This window comes from Tripterygium wilfordii, chromosome 17, assembly GCF_013401445.1.
Source record: "Tripterygium wilfordii isolate XIE 37 chromosome 17, ASM1340144v1, whole genome shotgun sequence".
In the NCBI taxonomy this organism is placed as follows: domain Eukaryota; kingdom Viridiplantae; phylum Streptophyta; class Magnoliopsida; order Celastrales; family Celastraceae; genus Tripterygium; species Tripterygium wilfordii.
The window spans coordinates 9,385,950-9,407,472 of NC_052248.1; the positions used below are offsets into that span (position 1 = coordinate 9,385,950).

General features: G+C 37.9%; 1 protein-coding gene and 2 long non-coding RNA genes across 8 annotated transcripts; 1 reads left to right on the forward strand and 2 right to left on the reverse strand.

Moving 5' to 3' along the window:
* Window positions 1-871: 871 nt before the first annotated feature.
* LOC119982774 lies at window positions 872-5,818 on the forward strand. Of its 6 annotated transcripts, none has more exons than XR_005464466.1 (9): window positions 874-1,492; window positions 1,774-1,834; window positions 2,255-2,329; window positions 2,511-2,585; window positions 3,148-3,745; window positions 4,398-4,459; window positions 4,616-4,861; window positions 5,252-5,328; window positions 5,439-5,818. It is a non-coding gene; the product is annotated as an uncharacterized LOC119982774 (long non-coding RNA). The 6 variants fall into 6 exon arrangements; XR_005464464.1 differs by having other exon boundaries at window positions 877-1,492; window positions 2,255-2,585; window positions 3,148-3,240; window positions 3,443-3,745; XR_005464465.1 differs by having other exon boundaries at window positions 872-1,492; window positions 2,511-3,745.
* A 1,196-nt stretch (window positions 5,819-7,014) lies between these two features.
* Window positions 7,015-9,089, reverse strand: LOC119982483 (adenosylhomocysteinase). Its single transcript, XM_038825889.1, has 2 exons — window positions 8,318-9,089; window positions 7,015-8,044 (listed from the first exon to the last, which is right to left on the reverse strand). The coding sequence occupies exons 1-2, from the start codon at window positions 9,026-9,028 to the stop codon at window positions 7,298-7,300; spliced, it is 1,458 nt and encodes a 485-aa protein (XP_038681817.1). The 5' UTR covers window positions 9,029-9,089; the 3' UTR covers window positions 7,015-7,297.
* Window positions 9,090-14,034: 4,945 nt separating this feature from the next.
* LOC119983092 lies at window positions 14,035-15,320 on the reverse strand. The gene is made up of 2 exons (XR_005464551.1): window positions 15,026-15,320; window positions 14,035-14,589 (listed from the first exon to the last, which is right to left on the reverse strand). It is a non-coding gene; the product is annotated as an uncharacterized LOC119983092 (long non-coding RNA).
* Window positions 15,321-21,523: the final 6,203 nt, after the last annotated feature.

Below are 21,523 nucleotides of genomic sequence, written 5' to 3' on the forward strand. Positions count from 1 at the left end.
CCCGGTCGGCCAATATATCCTCGGGAAAGGTAGTTTTGGTGGAATGGTGTTGCATTGGAGGGGAGGTTCAACTTTGCTATTCCAAAATCATGAAAATAGCCAAATAGGTGGACGGCCAGGTTCGGAAGAGTCGGATTTCGTGGAGTGCAGGGTGGTGGTTATGTGTAGTTGGGTAGATGGAGGACATTGAAGGGTCAAGGGAGGAGCTTTGATGGGAGGGCGACTTTGGTAATTTTACATAATGTTTTAGTAAATGGTAATTTCTCGGTTGGTATTTTCCTATGTCTTATTATATTTTCTTTATAATTATATAATAATAATATCCAAATCATCAAGCCACACATAAAGCAAAATCAATGGAATTTGATTTTTTGAAGCCACATCGGATGTTTGACCGTCCAAAATGGTGGAAAATTGTCTGTGACTATCAAAACTGGTGGAAAATTGTCCATGTGACTTGTTTGAAATAATTTTGAAATTTGAATACTTAATTTGAAAGGTTTGAAAAATGAATTCTAACTTGAACTAAGCCAAGTTATTCGAGACCAAAAATGCTATTAGTGTTATTACCCCTAGATTCATGCCAACAATAACCTAATACTATCAATTACAATATATAAAGTCCATAGATTTAGAGTTATTCTGTGGCGAGTTCCCTCTTTTTTTAATACTCGCGCGGCTTTTGCTTCACTTTCTCCAGCGCAACGTCGTCGTTTCTAGCTAATTTCGGGACACCCAAAACGACGTCGTTCTTCGGCTCTCGAATTTTGTTCCGTTTGGGGTGCTCCGCGTTTCGTCGTCTCTGGCGAGTCCATAGCTAATTTTGTACGCGCACGAGTCCAGAGCCAAATTTCTTTCAACCTGTTCTGCGGTTCATGTATCTACTTTTCCTGCCTTTTCAGTGATTGTCACTTGCACACTTGCAGGTCTTCCTTCGGTTGTCTTGCTTTCTTGTGGGTTCATGTATTTACTTTTCCTGGCTTTTCAGCAGTCTTCGTTCTGTTTCTTTCTTCGGTTGTTCTCCAGTTCTTTCTTCGGCTTGCCGCGGGTGGTTGGGGTGTTTATCGGTGAGTTGGTGGGTTTAGGGGCTTTCGTGCTGTCTTTGCTTCGATTTTCTTGGCCGTTGCTCTTGCTTTTTGTAGGTTCATGTATTTGCAGACGATCTTGAGTGAAGAAAGCGATAATGGAAGAACATACGTGCTTCGACTACCTCGGGCGTCGAATCAGAGCCGATTTCTCTGATCAGCTCATCTCTTCCCATGCTATCTCCGATTCCGCCCTCCCCTTCTCCTCCACCGCCGTCGTTCACGTGCACAAATACAGCAAGACGAGTGCACATATCTATTTCCATTGGTTTCTATTTCGATTGAATTGAACTCTATGGACTGTGTGTATGTCTCTTTGTTTAAACTGTGCAGATGCCGAGTTCGGCTTCCCGATTCATTGTGGTACAGCTAGCTCACGATGGGCATCAGTGCTTGAACAATTATATGTAAGATCGTGTCTCTCTTCGTGGTCTTTGGTGGTTGTAAGATTTTGGGTTTCATGGTCGATAACAATTTGACTATTTATTTTGCTTATCTATGCTGGAACTACGTGATCATTCCAAAACTGCATGAGTCAGAAGTGATTTGGAGCAGAGATTATAAGAAGTCATATCGTGTTCATATCATGGTTTATGTGCATCAAAATTTAAATCCATGTTTTATGGCTTGACCTGTACATCTCCCGCGGGTGATTGGGGTAATTTGTGCTTGCTTTCTCTTCTCGCAGATGAAGAAAGAAGAAATTTGGGAGAGGCGACAGCAAAGGCTTCACTCGACGAAAAAAAGAGGTAACTTCCAATTACTCTTCCAACTTTTTCTCTGTTTCTTTGTCGTCTTGCAAGAACTGTTGTGATTAGAAGCATGGTCTCTGCGTGATGTAACGAAGATGGCCTTTTTGAGGAGGGCGCTATTGTGGGGTTATTTATGGGCTAAGCAGCTGACTCTGTTGTCCATCCTTTGCAACACAGTTTTTTTAGAACCCATTCCCATGTAATAATTGACTTATGATTTTGGTAACCAAGCAAATAGTCTTGCTCACTTGCTTACCACTGAGACTTTTTTGGTAAGAATGCATCACATCACTTTACTTGTGTTTGTTCAAGTTGATAGTTGCAAGGTCTGAGAAAATAGAAACAAATGTTTTGCATCTTTAGAGTCAGAAGGAATTTGGTTATTAATTTGTGGTCTTTGACTTGAATATTACATAGACAATGGAGAGATCAAGGTCTCAAGAAATTGGAATTTTTAGAAAGAAGCCTGCTCATTTGTTGTAAATCTTCAAGGTATGGTTTGTTTGACGCAAATTACTGTTGTGCGGATTTTGGGAGTTTGAGATTTATATTTGTATTTAGAAAGAAGCACACTGAAAATCCAAAGAAGGTGCACAACATCCTTCATAGGCCTCCCCTTTACGGTTGTTTTCTCTCTCCTTTTCCTTGGTTTTTCTTTTGTTTCTTGATGCAGGTCTCTCTCAATTTATTATCAGCGCTCCTCTTCTTCACAAGAAGAACCCCCATGACGATTCATGATCCAGGCCAGGTTCATCTTTGAATATTCACTTTCCGTCTCTTTTTACATAATGATTGCTTTGTTCTTAAAGAGATGAAGTTGATTGGTTTTTGATTATTTTGCTTATGTTATTGAAAATCTATTTTTCGGGAAATTGTAATTATTTCTATAGAATAGCTTTTCATTCCCCAACTTTTTCACGTAAAATCAACTGAAAGTATTGTCAAATCGATACAACTTCGCTGTCCTGTAAAAATGAATCCACGCATAGACAGAAACTGGTAAAAATCCTATGAATAGTACACAAAGCTGTAGGATCAAAGTAAAGTTCTTCGAGATGTATTGATTCCGTACAGATCGATAATCCAATAAATATTCCCGACCGTACGCATAGATAGAGGAGGTCAGAGAAGAAGTTAAGAGCACAGCGAACCATAGCTCAAAGCCAAATAGCAAAACAGCAGGCCTGCGAAGAAGATACTCCAATTATCATCGATTCTCTATAAACACTTATTAGTCATGCCAATATCTCCAAGGCTGGTGGATCTTCGATTGACTCACTTCTATGTCTCCCTTTTCTGCTTCTTTCCAGGGAGCTTCGGTCTTTCGTATTGGGCATGAGGCAGAGGAAGCTATCAATTATTTCCACAAATCTTACCTTGACATTTGCAGAAACACATGTGAGGTATGTACCCACCATCATTCTTTCTTTGTTATGTTGTCCTTCTCTCTTTCTTCCTTCTATTCATTTTCTTTACGAAGACTTTGAATGCTTAAGTTTTAAAGTGTTTTTTTTACATCTCTGTATAGCGCAACAAATCCCTCATCTATTGTTTCCTAATATAATTTAAAATGGTTTTCATGTCCTTATCTTGGCATGATCTCAGGAGTCCTTGGTTGGGTTGTGTCGGTCACATTGGAGCGTTTCTGTGCGATGCTGTCATAAATGTAATGCTAATTGGGCATCAAACTGTCTCTTATTACATTACATATGTATAAATTTGAAAAAATTGGGGCGTTTCTGTGGCGAGTTGAGGGTCCTTTTTTGTACTCTCGCCAATGGGCTTAGTTTTACAGCAGTTGTGGCCAGGAAACGATGTCCCTTTTACAGCACTGATTGTGTTACGAGCTATATCGCTGCTTAGATGTTGCCATGAAATCTAATCAGATGTGAGGAGAGTGCTTCGTAGGTATGATTTCAAATTTCAAATTGAGTTAATATTTAGTGCTGTAATTCTCATTTTTCTTTACACGTTATGCGGCATTGACCCAAAGGTGAGGGAAACTTTGAGTCATGGGTATTGGGTAGAATAAGCATGTCCATTGAAGAGAATCCAAGCTTGGCCACTAAGCAGAGAATGGTGGAGTCAAGTAAGACAAAATTATATTGTTTTGATACTCACTTACATGGTTTTTCTTGGTGCATGACAGAGAATCGTAAGATTCCTTCTACAGTAGAAAATTTAAGGCAAATTATTGTTACTCTTCTTTGGGGATCAATTCATTGCATGGTTTTGATGCTTGATGAGCATAGTAGTAAAAAAGAATGAACGTTCTTTTTTTTTTTTGGGAACCATTGAAAGAATTCAGCGAATGGTAGGATGCTTGATGAGTGTAGTAGTGAAAATGAATGTTTTTTTTGGAGACCATTAAGGACATGCTTTGTTTTAGAGGATTTTAGGGAAAGCTGTATTCATTTTTTTTTTCCTGCAACACCACTGTTGAAAGTGGTTTGGTTAAACATATATGTAGCCAATTCAAATTGAGAATACCAATTAGTATTTTCCCTGATTGTCATCTGTGATCTCAATTTCTAACAACAATGGTCATATCTATTTAAAGTGCATGCTATTAGGGCTTTTTTGTGGCGAGTCCCACTGCTTTTCAGCTGAGCTTCATCTCTGGTGAGTGCTTACTGTTACGATTTTCTTTATTATTCTTGCCTCATTCTCTAAACTTGACAATAGATACTCTGTGCATGTGGTGTTATGATTTTCTTTAATAGTCTTGGCTCCTTCTCTAAACTTGACAATGGATATTTTATGCATCCTTGCTTGCAGAAGTTGAGTGTCTCTTGCTTCGAGGCTGCTTTTTTTTCTTACTAGGAAGTCAGGTCCAAGCTCTCCAATGTTCAACAGGATCATCCGTGATTCATCCACAGATGAGTATTCCAATAATAAATCAGCTGCTCTGATGGAAAATCCATTGTTTTCGCAAGTGGACGAGGCGAAGGTCACAGTGGGATCCCTAACTCCATCCTCCTTGCCAGTTTTAACTTCGATTACAGTTTTATCTTTGCATAGCCGGTAATACCTTCAGTTCTCCCCTCTATTGTTCTAACTGATGATACATAAGTCATTTCTTGATCTTTCTTGATGTAGTTTTGGGGGAGAATATAAATATTAAAGTGGTGAACTCATTTGAACTCAAATAACCTCAAATTGGAACTTTGGTTTTCTTTTAACCCTTTCTTAGAAAGACGAAAATTAACTGCATGTTTTTGGTTTCTGGAGCCCACCTTTCCTGAAACTTCTTTGCCTTCACCCTTTTACATCTTAGAGTTTTCACTCTTTGCTAGGGTAAAATTCTGCTCATATAATGCTCTTATTTTCTTGGTTATTGAAATGGAAGAGGTCACTCTGTTTATACTTCTTTGTGTTCATGGCTGTTTACTTTTTCTTTGGGTTTATTTGTAGGAGAGGCTCATTCACTTGGAGTAAAAGAGCTATTGTACGAGGAAAAATTAGAATACCAAGAGATCTTGGTTTTTAAGGTATGCATTTGTAAATCACACACACGGTAGTTATCTTGAGACTGGCTTACCTAAACATATACCTTATTTATGTCTATATTGGTGCCAAACTCTTTTTCTTTTATATGCAGTCCTCAACATATGGGAAAGTGCTTGCAAACAGACTGAAATTCATGTATTTCCAACAACCACGCACAAATGGAAGAGCCTAGAGGAGCGACTTAACAAATTGCAGGTTCTTCTTTACAGGTGAGGTGAGGACATGATTGATAATCTGGAGGATGGTTACACATAGAGAAAATATGGACAAAAGGCTGTCAAGACTGCTGTTCTTTTGTTCCGTACTATTTTTTTTTGTTCTTGGGTTCAGCACTTAGCATGTGTTTGTGCTCACTATTCTTTGGATATTTTGGACAGATCAGTAAAACTAAAGATGACATAGTGAAGCTTTTTGACAGTATTGAACAATATCGTATGTTTGTTATCTGCTATACTTCCTTTTTGTCCCAAATGTCGTTTTACAGGCATCGCCTCATTTTATGCTGCTCCCACTACTAAATATACTAACACCTATGTTATTTCAAATTTTCAATGTGATCTAATGGATACTTTGCTATGTATTTCCTTGATGTGGATGATGGGGCCTTTTACTTTGATGAGAAAGTTAGTGAGTGCACTTGAGCATAAAGGTCCTCTGTCAACTACTTCCTCCCTGTGAAACGTCGAAAAAAAAATACCCACAGCAGAGCGCGGGCTACACGCTAGTATAACTCTAAAGTTGGTGCTTTTGGGGTGATTCTGTGGCGAGTTCCCCACATGTTTTTGTACTCGCGCATATATGGGTGTTTGTGTCTTAATATGGACTGTTCAATTGCTGTTAGCCTTTCATCCTGGTCATACAAAGTGATGCATGCACCTCTGAAATCGTGAGATATGTTTATCCCTTTCTACGCCTTTGTCTTCTCCTCCATCGTTCACTCTCTCAGTCTCTCTCATAGTATTTCCTGAGGCCTATTTGATTCTCACTAGAAAATACTTGGTGGATTTTGTGTTTAGAGTGCTTCTTTTGGTTTCTTCTCTCTCGCTATAAAATATTTCCGTTTCATTTTCCTTTGCTCAGGTGAGATTTGTTTTGGGCTTTCTTATATGTTTTGTTTCCCGTGGTTAAAAAGATTTGTATCTTCGTTAATTTTTTTAGTGGTTTTATTTCTCCTTGTGAAGAAAAACTATGAATTTGTGCAGCTGTTTTTCTTCCAGCAACTTGACTTCAATTTCGTCTCAACTCTTTGATCTGTGTGTGCTGTGGGTAATAGCTCGCCTGCTTCTTCTGGCTAGGCTTAGGTAAACTCCTCCGGGTTGTGTCTTTGCTCAGGTAAGAAACACTGACGGCTATAACATAAAGAAACATGCACATAAGGTAGTCACGGTGTTATACGGCTATAACATAAAGAAACATGCACATAAGGTAGTCACGGTGCCATAACAAAAAGAAAGGGTTAAAGAGAGGAGAAAGTGTTTGCCATAACCCAAAAAAAAAGGGTTGAAGAGAGGAGAAAGTGTTGCCTTTGGTTTCAACTAATGAGGACCCTAACAACTCACAATTGTGTTGCGTTGAACATTTTATTTCCTTTCCCCTATTCCATACCGTTAGCTTGAAAACATTATTATTTTTTGATATAGATTTTTACATTTCATTTCTCATCTGTATCGTTCCAATGGCTTTTTATTCCAATTTTATCAGATGACTCCGAATGGTTTCAAAATCTTATTCAATGCCATTTTGGTCCAACTCCTTAAAACAGGGGCGGAATTCATTTCCTTCCCTCCAAACCTTCCAAACCAAAACAAAACATAAATAAATTTTAAAAAAAAAAGGCCCTACAAAAACTCAAATCCCAGCATTCTATTGCGAATCAACATTCATATTGTAGAAGAAACAGTCGAGCCGTCCAGGTGTCTTCTTTTTCTCAAACTCTCAAGAGTTTATCCCTCAATACCTGTAGTGCGCAGGCTTGTATGGACCTTCAACAGGAACACTAATGTAGTCAGCCTGGTCCTTGCTGAGCTTGGTAAGCCTAGCCCCAAGCTTCCCAAGGTGAAGAGCAGCCACCTTCTCATCAAGGTGCTTAGGCAAAACATACACCTTCTTCTCATACTTTCCAGTGCTCTTCTCTGTCCAGAGCTCGAGCTGTGCAATCACCTGGTTTGTGAATGAGCATGACATGACAAAACTAGGGTGGCCAGTGGCACAACCCAAGTTCATGAGTCGTCCTTCCGCCAACACAATGATGCCTGAGTTGGTGTCAGGGAAGACCCACCTATCAGTTTGGGGCTTGATGGTGATTCTCTTCACACCAGGGAAGGTTTCAAGTCCAAGCATGTCAATCTCATTATCAAAGTGACCAATGTTGCAAACAATGGCATTGTTCTTCATCTTCCTCATGTGGTCAACCATGATGATGTCCTTGTTGCCGGTGGTGGTGACAAAGATATCAGCCTCAGAAACAACATCCTCCAGGGTCAAGACTTGGTATCCCTCCATCAGAGCCTGAAGCGCACAAATAGGGTCTATTTCGGTCACGATCACACGAGCTCCAGCTTGCTTCAAAGCAGCAGCACAGCCCTTGCCCACATCCCCATAACCACAGACAACACCAACCTTGCCGGCAATCATGACATCAGTAGCCCTCATCAGACCATCAGGGAGAGAGTGGCGGCAACCGTACAAGTTATCAAACTGTTTACACCAAAATTACAGAAATTCATAACATAAGAAAGGATTCAAACTTGCTCACCTAGACCTAATCAGTATTAAGCATCAAAACAAAATCATTCGGGGATTAGCAGCCAACATGCATGTGTAGACTACAAATGTCACTTTGTCTCAAGATCTTTGAAAGCAAAACCGGATTTGATAGCAAAGGCTTAGTCTTTGACTAACCAAATTATAAAAACTACGCAGATCTAAACCATATCAACAACTGAAATCAGATCTGGATAAGTAGAGTACCTTGCTCTTGGTGACAGAGTCGTTGACATTGATAGCCGGGAACAAGAGAGTCCCATTGATCTGCATCTGGTACAGCCTCTTAACTCCAGTGGTGGTCTCCTCAGAAACACCAACTAATCTCTCCTTCATCTTGTGGTATCTCTTGGGATCGGTCTTGAGTCCGTCTCTGATGATAGTCAAGACGATTTGAAACTCTGCATTATCGGTAGATGCAGGATCCGGAAGCGTCCCTGTCTTCTCATAGATCTCCTCGGCCTTAACCCCCTCATGAATCAAGAGAGTAGCATCACCCCCATCATCAACAATCACGTCAGGGCCACCACCAGGACCCCAATCAAGAGCACGCTCTGTACACCACCAGTATTCCTGAAGAGTCTCGCCCTTCCAGGCGAACACAGCAGCACTGTCACGAGCAATAGCGGCGGCGGCATGGTCCTGGGTCGAGAAAATGTTGCAGGAGCACCAACGGACTTCAGCGCCGAGTGCGGTTAGGGTCTCGATGAGGACAGCGGTCTGGATTGTCATGTGGAGGGAGCCGGTGATCTTGGCACCCTTGAATGGCTGAGAGGGGCCATACTCAGTCCGGCAGGACATGAGCCCAGGCATCTCGACCTCGGCTAGCTCGATCTCGAGGCGGCCAAAGTCAGCGAGGGACATGTCCTTGACCTTGTACTCGCGGCCGGCGGCGGTTTTCTCGACAAGCAAAGCCATTTGGTAGATGTAGATCTGCGATGAAGAAAGGGAGAGATTGGAGTCTGAGCGAGGGTTTAGAGGAACGAGTGAGGATGTATATAGAGGGGAGAGTGTGTGAATGGACGGCTGAGATTTAGTGAGTAGGGTTGGTGGATCTGGTAAATGATGTAAAATATCGCTTGCGTAGGGTACGCGGCATCTGATGCGGGGCCCCTTGTGGCTGTAGATCAATGGACACACTAAATAATGGCAATTATTATCAATCTTAGAGAGGGATTAGGGTTTTACAAATTCTGAGTGCTTTTGGTACTTCATTTGGATAAAATTATGGCTGTTCTATTGTTTATCATTATCATTGTCATTGATAAGCTAATCCATGTTGCCAAATGGGCTTCTCTTGTACTACGAACAAAAAAGGAGCAAATGAATAACATTGATTTTATTATTAGTTTATTTTTTAGAGTGTGGTGGGTTTGAAACTTCGACCTGATCAAACTAGTTCTTATAGCATTGGTAAATCTGATTTACAATGTCATGAAAATCGTGTCAAACATCTATTCGGACAAGGGACCAGGTCATCAGGACAAGGGACCAGGTCATCAGTTCAATCAGTGAATCATCGGTTGAACGAAAGTTCAATTAAAAACTAAAAAATACATTATAATTAAGCTTTATATTAAAAATAAATACCAAAATATGATCCTCCAAAAAAATCTAAAACAATAATAATTAAAGTTCACTTCATATATCTAATGGCTAATTAATTAATTATATAGAGCAATACACCCAATGATCCAAAATGCCAAATACATATGAAAATCAATGTCAAATAAAATTAACCTTGGGCCGCAATGCTACGTGGACCTCCAAGTTACACACCTTCCGATGGTCACTAGAGTCTTCCTCGTCACAAGTTAAATTTCTGCCGCAGAAAATAGTCAGCGAGTCTGTCTGCCACGGTGGTGATCGAGAACGCTCAGACCCTCAAGTCGGATTTCCAATTTTTGAGTAAGTGTTTTTGTAAGCAAGAATTCATCTCATACCTTATGTTACCTTTCTCCTATTTATAGTATCCATATTATCCTTTAATTAAGGGATTTTCGTATCTTTCAATAACTGATTGCGGAAGTTACTATGCAATTAGAGGGATCCGTTAGAGTAGTCAATTTGCCTCTTTGGTGGGTCAACTATCTTGGCGGATCGGCCAACTTGGCCGAACCCCTTGATCATGTGATGGGTCTTCAGATTTGTCTTCCCCTTATGCCCTTCCTTCTTTTGACACGTGCACACCGCTTATTGGTGGGATTTTTCCTCCTCTACAGACATTAATATATTATATTGATATATTATGATTTCATGATTTATACTAGTGACATCACATAATAAACTGATAAATGATATGTCTGATATTAATCATATATTATATTATATGACATAAGATTTAATGATTATATTATATGTGAACATCTGAAATGCCCCAACCTTTTTCAATGTTTGGAGAGGAGGAGATGGTGATGCCCTCCTCCTCTCCCCCTAGTTATTATTCTTAATACTTTTCTTAGTTTTTTTTGTAGTTTTTTGTTTCAAAAATATGGACATATGGCGGGTTTTTCTCTGGAACTCAATTTGGAAATAACTTGACTTCAAGAACGGTATATAATCGGCGGTTCATCAACACGTTCTAGATTTCAAGCAACAAGTTTAAGCACAGATGGGTATAATGTTCAGTGGATCTTGATCTAGATGTAGATCTACTTCTAGATCTATTTGGAGGATTGCTCAAATTTCTATATCTGCCTTGTTAAAGTTGCTTCTTTATGGTGTTTGTTCGTTTAGTCTACTCGGTTATATTCCGATGTAGTTTGTAGTCTGGTATATTCCGATGTAGTACGTTATAATTTGTTGTTGTCCGATGTTTGTGATTTTATAGTGTAACCCGATGTTGTTCGGCGTTCGTAAATTTTAGGCCACTTTCATGGCGTTAGGTTTAACGATTGTTATCATGGAATGAAATGTTAGGGTTTTCATCATTTTCAAAAAAAAAATACAAAATAATTCAATATTTATAATATGTCTTTTTTTTTTACTTAGGTTTTGTAGCCATTTAATCCTAAAACATGAATCTCTACGGTTCGTATAAACCTAGCCAACTTTACGATTAAATGAAATACCGTCCGGTTGGAGCGAGTTATTTCTAAGTCATTTGTTTAAGTGGTGTTCCTAACAAGAGTGTGTTGGTTTGATGGCGGCCAGGTTACTGGATTTGTGATCCGACCGGCCGGCATAGTTGAATTTTTATAGCACTAGATTTTCATATTTTGTTTCTATAAATAGTTAGACTCAATTTTTTTATTAAAAAAAAAAAAACGGTGCCTTACTTGTTTGCCTATTTAGGCCCTTTTAGGGGAAGCCTCTATGCCCTATGGATCATAAATTTTAGTCAAAGAAATGATGACGTCGGCGCTACATCAAAGTTGGTGATCCATTACGCGACCCATCAGATCCCTCAAAAGGCTCCTGCTTTTTGCACTCCCATTTTTACTTCGTAAACTCTCTCTATTATTTCTCCCATCAAATCACTTATCATTATCAAAAGTCACCTCATCACTCACTCACCCACCTCTTTAATATTTCTCTTTTTTAGTATTTATTTTTAAACAAATGAGACCCATATGACATTTTCTCTCTCTACTTTTGCATTAAAAACTATCCATATGACATTTTCTTTCGGTTTTACAATCTTACCATTTTTAACCAAATTGACCCTCCAATTGTTTTCAATTACCATCTTGTCTATTGCTCTTTTTAACATTTTTTTGCTAAAATGATAAATGCTATTAATATTTGTAGATAAAAAAAAGTTTAAATTGCTATGCATCAATTAAGGGAGAGGGGGTTCAATTAACCGGCTATTCTTCATTCTACATAAAGACTCCAATGCTTTGACTGACTGAAATCACGGCGTTGTAATTTACATAATTTGTTTGAGTATTGAAATGTTATTTGTTTGTATTTTAGTTGAATATTTAACAAAAAGAGACATCCTATAAGTGAAACCAATGAAAAGTAGTGAGTGCATCAAAACATATATATATACACACATATATGTACGTAAAAACTTTATCAAGACAATTTGGTCAATAATATTTCATACCTCCATGTTGTCCCAATTCCAAGCATACTACTAGATTTGGGTTAGGAATCAACTGGTCACAAAAAGCACCACAAGGCCTTATTTGTCCTTTTCCGATTCAGATCTTAGCAATTGTCTGTGGTGGATAGTGTAAGATTAAGATAAAGACAAAAGGTGATTTTGTTCGCTTCCCAGCCCCTCCCTCCCCCAACTACTTTCTAAAACGGGCCCTACACAAAACAACATGCCCAATCTAAATTGCGAAACTTTCCTCGCTAAATTAGTAGCATAACGAGTGGCTAAGAGTGTATTTGGATTGAGAGATTTGGGAAATGGAAGAGATGAAAAATGAGCTCTCTCTTAATTTTTGTTTAAATATTAAATAGAAAAAGAGATTTGGAGAGGATTAGAGGGAAGTGTCATCCAATTTTTTGTTAGGATAGTTATTTCCCAAAATAGAATTATTTGGAGGGAACAGATAGAGAAAATAAGTTATTTATAAGTTAAAAAAAATCTATTTTGCCATTATAAATAGTAAATTTAAACCCCAATTTTATTTTATTTTTCTTTTATGATAATTAACAAATTATTTTATTTATTTTGTATCTATCGAAGGCCTAGTTTGGTAAACCTTTTTGAAAGTAGCAGATATATTAGCAGAAATGGTGGTAGCTGAAATGCTGGATAATTTTAGTAGCAGATATGCTGCATGAATGCTGGGTAGGTATTTGATTGTACTTTTGCTGGTAACAATTATTCTGTGTAGCATATTGCGACAAATTACGTCCAGGGCTATTAAGCATTTTAGCTGTAGCAAGACATATAAATGTATATAAACATAAAAGTTTAAATTTATAAAATATATAAAATTAATGAATATAAAATAAAGATAATTAATTTACAACCCATAATTAAATATAATATCGGTGACTATTATTAATTAATTAATTATATAAAGTGTAAAAATTGTGATATTTAATTATATGAGGATAAAACTGGAATAAAGGTAATTGAATAAGGACAAAACAAGAAAAGGCTGGTGAAAAGCTAATGAAATTGTTAAAATTTGTAGCATTTTAGAAGTAGTAGAAATGCCCTATAAAAATGTATTGGAATATGTGCACAAAAATGATTGTTTGAATGATTTATAGCATTTACACTAGCTAGTAGTATAAATACTGTCAGATGCTCCAAAAGTGCCCAATTATAAGAGTGAAAAGCGGAAAAGGATTTGCTAGAATGATTCCAGCAATTTTAAATGATCTACACCATTGAATGCATTGAGTGTAGTGTTGTCAAATCAATGCATTGTTGCATTGGATGGTGAAGATTAGGTGAAATTGCTTGAATAATTCCAACCCTTATCCCGTGAAAAACACTCTTACCAATCTTTTATTCTAACACCTGTCAATCAATGTCTTTGACTCCTTTCATCAATTAAAAGTCATAATGACTTGTCACTTGTCATTTGTCATTTGTTAATATCAAAGGGGGTTTATATAGAAAAATGAAGAGTGTCAATAGTCACGCCGCCCTCAAAAACATAAAAAGGGGAAAAAATATCGAGCAACTTGCAGGAGCGTGACAAAGAATAAAAACAAAAAAATAAGGGTATATTTGGAAATGCATTGGATGTGTTTGAAAACTGATTCGATTTCTAGTATCTAAAATCGATTTTGTGTTTAGGTTTTGAAAACAAATTTTAGAAAGAAAAAAATGTTTAAAAATTCATTTGGCTTGTGATTTTTGAAAACTATTTCTTAAAACAGAAAATAGAAAATTCATTTGGTAAATGGTTTTTGGAAATGAAAAAATAGAAAATTCGTTTGGATGTATGTTTTCTTATAACAAAACACAAAATATATATTATAATCATATAGTTATCCCTTAATAATCAAAAAAAAGACGACATTATCATAGAGTTAAACATTACAGAAGTTATAGGGATCCCAGTAAAAAGCATACCAGTAGTGGATGTGTCACTCTGGTTCAATCATAAGGTTTTGTAGGCCCCTACACTTACATCAATCAAGGGACAAGATCCACTACTAGGATAACTGTGATACTTTTTACTAGGATCTAGAACATTTTTGTAAACATTAACATCGATGGTGTTTTATTCTAATTAAATAGACTAAACATTTGCTGTGTTACAATGATCCAATCAGTATGGTTTAGAAGATCAAAAAATACACGGTGTTTAATCCTCAACTGATGAAACTTTACCTTGATTTGTTTAATCTGGTAAGATCTTCCAGACTTGGTATGCAACTCAACCAAAAATTGAGCTCCAGATCTTGTTATGAAAGACCCCACCCTTCATATTCCCCTTATTTGCTTGTTCAACCATGATATCAACAAACAACTTCTCCATGATAGGACTCCACAATGAAGTGTCCTCCATATTGTCATTAGTTGTCTCCATGTTTGTCTTGGTAAAGCAGAACTGTCAATTAGGTATAGTCATACATAATAGTACACTAAGTAGTATATTAATCACTAAACAATTTAGAAATAGAACCAAAGTGGGAACCATAAGAGACATGCTAACCACTCTCGAAAACTCAACCAAGCCAAAGAAATCATAAACTACCACCCAACAAAAAATCCTAAGAATAAACAAATGAAACACAGATACCCATGCATTATACCAAAGTATGCCCCATATTATGTGGCACCCTATAGCCGGTCTCTCCCCGACTATGAGTATAGATAAGCAGGATTCTATTATATATCGTCATCTAAGATATATTTATTATCTTATAAAAGCAAGACTTTCGTTAGTTTGAGTGACAATACGAATCAAAAACCTAGGTATAAATACAGATCAATTTAGGAGCAGATGAACCCTAGAAGCAACAATTAAGGAGAGAGATGTTTACCTTTGTGGGTGATCACTCTTCGAATTCGTCTCGGAGTAGAGGGCGAATCAAATAGCCAAGATTGAAGAGAATATCGACGAGGATTGTTGAGGCGGAGAGAATCGTAGATGCCGAACTATAGAGACAAAAGAGTGAGAGGCAGCTTTAACGTCGATTTGGAAGGGAAATAGGGTTAGTCGTATTTATAGATATGCCATTGATTAATGAAAACTGTTCTCTATTTTTTTTCATTAATTTTAGGAAGAGTTTCGCGTGTTTGCACGAAAACTCACCAAAACGACTTTACATAGTTCTAAAGTAGCGCGCGTTGGAGTGATGCTGATTTATGTATCTTATTTAAGAGTAATTCACATCACTAATAGTAATAGGAAACAAAAAGGTGTTCCTATTTCCTAGTGTGATTGGTGAGACTAATCACCAAAACTTCCCCTACAAAATTAGTTTGAAAATGCTTTTCAATGGTCGGCAACAAAAAGGCACACGTTGTTCAACATCTAAATCATTGAATCGGGGGAAAAAAAAAAATTCTCTGTATGAATTTGGAAAAGATGTGAATGGGATGTGGCAACTTGCAATATTAGACAAGACAACTCATTTTTTGTTGTTTATGGATAATGGTAAATGTTTATGAGTTGGGAAGAGAACATGGAAGCCAAGCGTCGGTGGAAAAGTGACGATGAGAAAATGAAAAACATCGGAGTGAGATGGGTGGTGAAGCATCACGTGACCATGCCAAAAGCGGCATGTAGGATTGTGGAGCTCATGAATTCACAATCATTTTGATTCCCACTTATTGTATTTTTAAGTCATTTATTTGTGCATAAATGCACGTGTATTTGGTTCATAAATGTTCGATCGAGTACATGGATTTCATGTATTTATCTTAATGAATGTGGCGGGGGTATCAACATGGTTAGTTCAGTGGCATACGTCAGTCTACGGAAACTCTAAAAAGTGACCTTCTGGATTTCAGGTTACTATTAAAAATCCACACCCTCACCCAATCGATGTGATATATATGGTCTTAATGGTTACAGTATTAGTATTTTTGGGCTACATAAATGTTAGTATTTTTTACTGCACTAATATTAATATTTTTCTAAAAATTTGGGGCCCCAAGGATTTGAAAGCCCTGGGCGATAGCCCTGATCACCCCACTGAAGGGACACCCTTGAGTTTTAATTAATCTAAACTTGAATCCTCCAATTGGAAGGATTTCATCCAACCAACTCTCTCAATCACGTGTTAAAAGCTTGTATACACAAAACTTAAAAAACTTGAACCAAGATTAATATTAACAGTAAATAAGAAGAACACGATGAGAGAGAGTTGAAAGATTTTATTAATGCTTATTTCAAGTTGCAGAAGATAAAGGCTCAACGCCTCAACGGATACAACTCACATCAGCACAACGGTTATAATGCTAGGCAAAAGATAAAACAGCCCTTTAATTAGACTTTAACTAAGTATAAGAAATAATTAGAACATACTCTAATACTGCCCTCAAGCTAAAATGTGGAGATTTATTACATTCAGCTTGATGAGAAAGCTTTAAGTTGATGAACCATAACCGTTTTATGGAAATCACTGAGATGAGATGAAGATGGTGCTTGAAGAAGTTTGATCAAACCCTGCTAAACATTCTCTCTTACAAAATGGCATTAATCCAATTTAATATACTTTGTTCTCTCATGTAAAACAGATCGTTGCCTATGTGGATTGTAGCTTGATTGTCACAAAAGAGATCTTCATATAGTATATTGTTTCTTTGATTTTCGTGATATCAAGGATTTGCATATGAGATCTTTCAAAGCATTTCTAGCTTGACATTTTGATCCATTGGTGTGACTCCAATGGCTTAGCTAGAATTTAGAAATCCTGTATTTTGAGATATAGCCAATCCCTTTTGGGAAGAAGTAATATCAATTCCTAACAATGACTTGGGTTTTCCCAGGTCTCTAACTTTGAAACATGATTAAATTTAACTTTCTATTTCAGAGATCAATTCATCATTGTCTTCTCCATTTGCTATATCATCAACATATATACAACAACAAATTCATAAAACTTGAACCTTTCCTTAATATAAAAATAGTGTAATCATTGATGTTTTATTGTATGATACTTGATAACCTTTGTTTTCTCTCGAAAGTGGGGCGGTGGGTACCCATTTTCTAGACTCTTTCACTAATGAAGAGGCTTCAAGGGATTCACAGGAGGGAAAAATAAATAGAAATAAGAATGTGAATATGTTGATGCATCCAAAGTTCTTATCTAATCTATCTGGTAAGACTTTGACTATGGACAAAAAGCAATTGTCTCTTAGCTCCAAAGAATCTGGAGGGTAGCATTCCCAATAAGGGAGATAGATGGTGGTTCTGAAGAGGGCTGTAATAGTGGGAATTCCCATCAAGCCCAACGGGACACAGATATAGTTACTAGAAAATGGATGAGAAGAGAGAGTTCAGAAGGGGGGCTGACGTCTATTTTTGCTAAAAGGAAATTTGAAGGGGAGGGTAGGAAGGACATAGAGGATGGAAAGGAAGAGTTGAGGGGAAAGGGGATATCACCGCAGATGATATCGAGGCAGAGGCTGTCGGACAACCCCGCCCGACATTATGAAACTCTTAATTTGGAATTGTAAGGGGCTTGAGAACCAACCTACCATCCGAAAATTATACCATTTGGTGAAATCTAAGCTCTCTAGCCTTTGTTTTTTAATTGAAACAAAGATGTTTTCAGCTCAGGCACAACAACCTGTTGACATTTTGTTTTCATATTCATAAAGTGATGTCTGGAGAATCTTTCCCCAAATCTTTCACAGTTAAAGATCACAACATGCATCTCATTATAGCTCTTTTTTTGGGTTTCATTGTTGAGTAGCTTCTCGTCTACAGTTCTCGCCCTGGTTTGGACCCTCATGCCATCACGGCTCGAGTCAAGGCTGCACTCGATACTGCCTTGGTCCCGTATCTGTTGGCCGATAGAGTCAGTATCACCACCGCCTCCGCCACCACCTCCATGATCCTAGATGCATTGAAAATTAGGGTTCTAGGGGTGTAGATTGTGTTTTTTTAGAAAGAACACAAAAAGGAGTGTACTCATAATTGTTATATTTTCATTGGGGTTTGTTTAGAGTGGGGTGTTCATAGCAAATATTGGGGTGTAAATAAGTTTCATCTATATTAAATTTGGGTACTTCCTCTTCAGATCATTGTTGTATGCTTGTCTTTTTGAAGTTAGTAAGGGCTAGACAACCTTGTAAGGTCTTTTGTTTTCGCTATGTAAACGAGTGGGGTTCGAATGAGGAGTGTAAGTGTAACACGCCAAAATCATTACCAGGGGTAATTACATGACACGGTAACTATTCACACATTCTCAATTACCCGAGTCTATGCAGATAGTGTACCGTAAGCCTTAATTATTGGAATACAATTAACTAAACTTCAACACATCAAAATACTCCATAGTACATACATACTTAAGTTCTTGATACATTAGTCCTTGCAAATATTTTCTTCTTACAAAGTACCAATTAACTCTATACCCAACCTCAAACCTTATCAAGCCTGGATTTCCCCACTTAGCCAAGTTAAACAAAAGCCAATTAAAGGTAAATTCATATATTTATCAAAATCATTAGAGCAATCTTTTTCAAATATAAAAAAATCCATATATAATGTATACAAGATCACAACACAGATTCCAAATTTCTTTTGAAAACAATAATTATAGATTCATAGGATTCATATTTGAACACAAATTATCGCTGTCTGACATTTCAAAATTTATATCCAATCATTGAATTCAAGCATCCCCACTTTACTGTTATCCCTAGATTCGTCAATCTGGTTAGTATGTGGAGTATCCACCGGTATGCTTTCCCATCGGCAAGATCATGGAAATAATTTCATTACGTAGTGTGGGAGTAAAATCACTCTGACCACACACTCTAGTCGCACCTTAGAACTAGTTAACAGAAACCACAACCGAGACAAGGTTGTGTCGGCCATGTGCACAGGCAAACAAGATATTCATATTCATCCATTTTCAGATATTCAAAGAACTCGATACTCAAGGAATTCAGTACAGGGAGTTTGAAATCACATGAACATTTATATCAAATCGTATTTTATGAAAGTTCAGTTGCACGCAATAATTTACACCATCTCAAATATGAATTCATTTTTCCAAATATTCACAGAGAATTTCCCATTCATCACATAATCATTTTTCAAGATAAATTCGTGAGTCGTAGTAGTTTCCAAAATTTATAACCATAATTCAACATTCGAACACATATAAAAAAAATAGTTTTGGCAACAAACTTTCTTTATTGATATAGAATTTATCTTATCAAATAAATTGTATATTGCATCAAAAACATTTTAAAATGTATTAGCAGTGGCAACACTCACCTTAGCTAATACTTTCAAGCGTGAGTGGATGCTTTTCCTTTACCTTTACCATGGACGATACTCGGTCTTATGTCTTCAACTCCTATTTAACTTCAACCAATTTAATTCTTGGATCCTTTCTAGAATAACTCATCTGAAAACCTTCATCTGGTTATGAAGCTTAGTCATTTAATTTGAAATCCCATCATAGATGCAACCTTTAAATACATAGTCTACTTATTTATTATGCATGGTCTTGCTTATGCATGAATCAATTAGTAATCTGTAGATACCCGAATCTATAATCGTTGAATAGTCAACGTAATTTATAAGGAGGCCTTCTATAGCAGGATCCTGAGAAACAAAGAAAGGTTGAGATCAAAGAACTTGGGCACCGGTGGGATACTTGCCAAAGAACCTCCGACGCTCAAGTCAGTTAATCAGAATCAGGTTGGTCAAAGCAAAGATATAAGAATCGTAAAGTGCAAATGCTGGTATGGAAATGGTGGATGCAGGATGTAAGAGAGCTGTGAATGAGTTGAAGGTTGAAGAAAGTGAGAGAGCAATGGGTCTAAGTTTCCAAGATCATGTCCCCCTGCTCCCGAAGATGAGAGGGCTTTCTATAGTGGAGTAACTTGTCGACCAAGACTGACATACCGGATATTCTACTACAATTTACAGGCGATATGAGAAGGTGGTGTCAAACGTCGGGACATGGGACCTATTTTGGTTGGTTGGTTGACGTCAGGGTTGTACAGTGGTCAGACGGCTCGATGCTAGGAGGTGGTTGCAGATTGTCTGATACGATGTGCTAGGCTGTTTGATTTGTCGGGGTCAGGTTCAATAATGATCTCAGATGACCGTTATCTTAGGGTGACCAAGTCAGGATAGGAGATAGTGGTTTGTGTGTACGATCAATATGGTGTGAGACATATGTATGTACGAATGTATGTATGAATATGGCGTAGGACATATACCTGAAGCGGGCAAACCCGTTGTCTGTCGGTGGCATCGGATATCTCTTCTGGGATGTTCGTTTGGTGGGCCGCCCAGTGTTGGACCCTTTTGGTTTGCACTCCCCTTTGATGGCCCGCTAGAGAGCATTCAATGCCACAAGGTTGACTTGTCTTGGGTTTGACTCGATGTTAACCGTCCTTTATCCTGTACATGGTTAGGTCATCGAACGACAAAATACCCTAAGACGATTTTTGGCCACTACAGTTTGTCCCCCACTCTCGGAGTCAGATGAATTCTGGCTATAAGAGTAGTTCATTGCTACTTTTAAAAGGTTTGCTTGGACGAGTTCGATGGTTGATTTTTTGCTAAGTGGCTATTTTAATTTGTGTTGGAATGATGCTCAAGTGATTGCTTTGATCGACTTGGATTGTTCAAGAGGTCGTGTTTGACTAACTTGGATAGCTCAAGTGGTCGCTTTGACTGACTTGGATTTGCTGAAATGGCCACGTTGGCCGACTTGGATTTGCTCAAATGGTCACGTTGACCGACTTGGGTTTGCTCAAGTGATTGCGTTAATCCACTTGGATTGCTCAAATGGTCACATTGACTGACTTGGATTGCTCAAGTGGTCATGTTGACCGACTTGGGTTTGCTCAAGTGATCGTGTTAATCAACTTGGATTGCTCAAATGGTCATGTTGACCGTCTTGGATTGCTCAAGTGGTCGAGTTTGACCGACTTGGGTTTGTTGACGTGATCCTGTTTGATCAATAGGGTGCATTGAATGTTGTATGTTACGAAGAGATGGACATTAAATGTTTTGAAGGGTTATGTCTTGCTGGGTTGCGTGAATTGGGGATGTTAATGATGGGTTTGGCTGACGTGGCAAACTCGGATTTGTGGGTTGTTGAAACGGCGGTTTGGAAAAGATGAAAGTCTAGGAGGCTTGATTGATGGGCGCCATTTTATGAAACGGTGCGTCTCATCACTGTGACATTCTAAGACGATTTTACCCTCGGTTTCTCTAGTATAAATAGTGGGGTCCTCCGATTTACTTCAACTGTTTTGGCTTTCAACTTTTTAGAGAGAGAAGGAGGGCCATTCAACAATAGTGGGTTCAAATTAGGTATTTCCCTCGAGATAGG

Coding starts and splice junctions, on each gene's coding strand:
- LOC119982483 (XM_038825889.1), bottom strand. CDS start 9,028: ATGGCTTTGCTTGTCGAGAAAACCGCCGCCGGCCGCGAGTACAAGGTC. Junction 8,045..8,317: donor ACTCTGTCACCAAGAGCAAG/GTACTCTACTTA, acceptor TGGTGTAAACAG/TTTGATAACTTGTACGGTTG.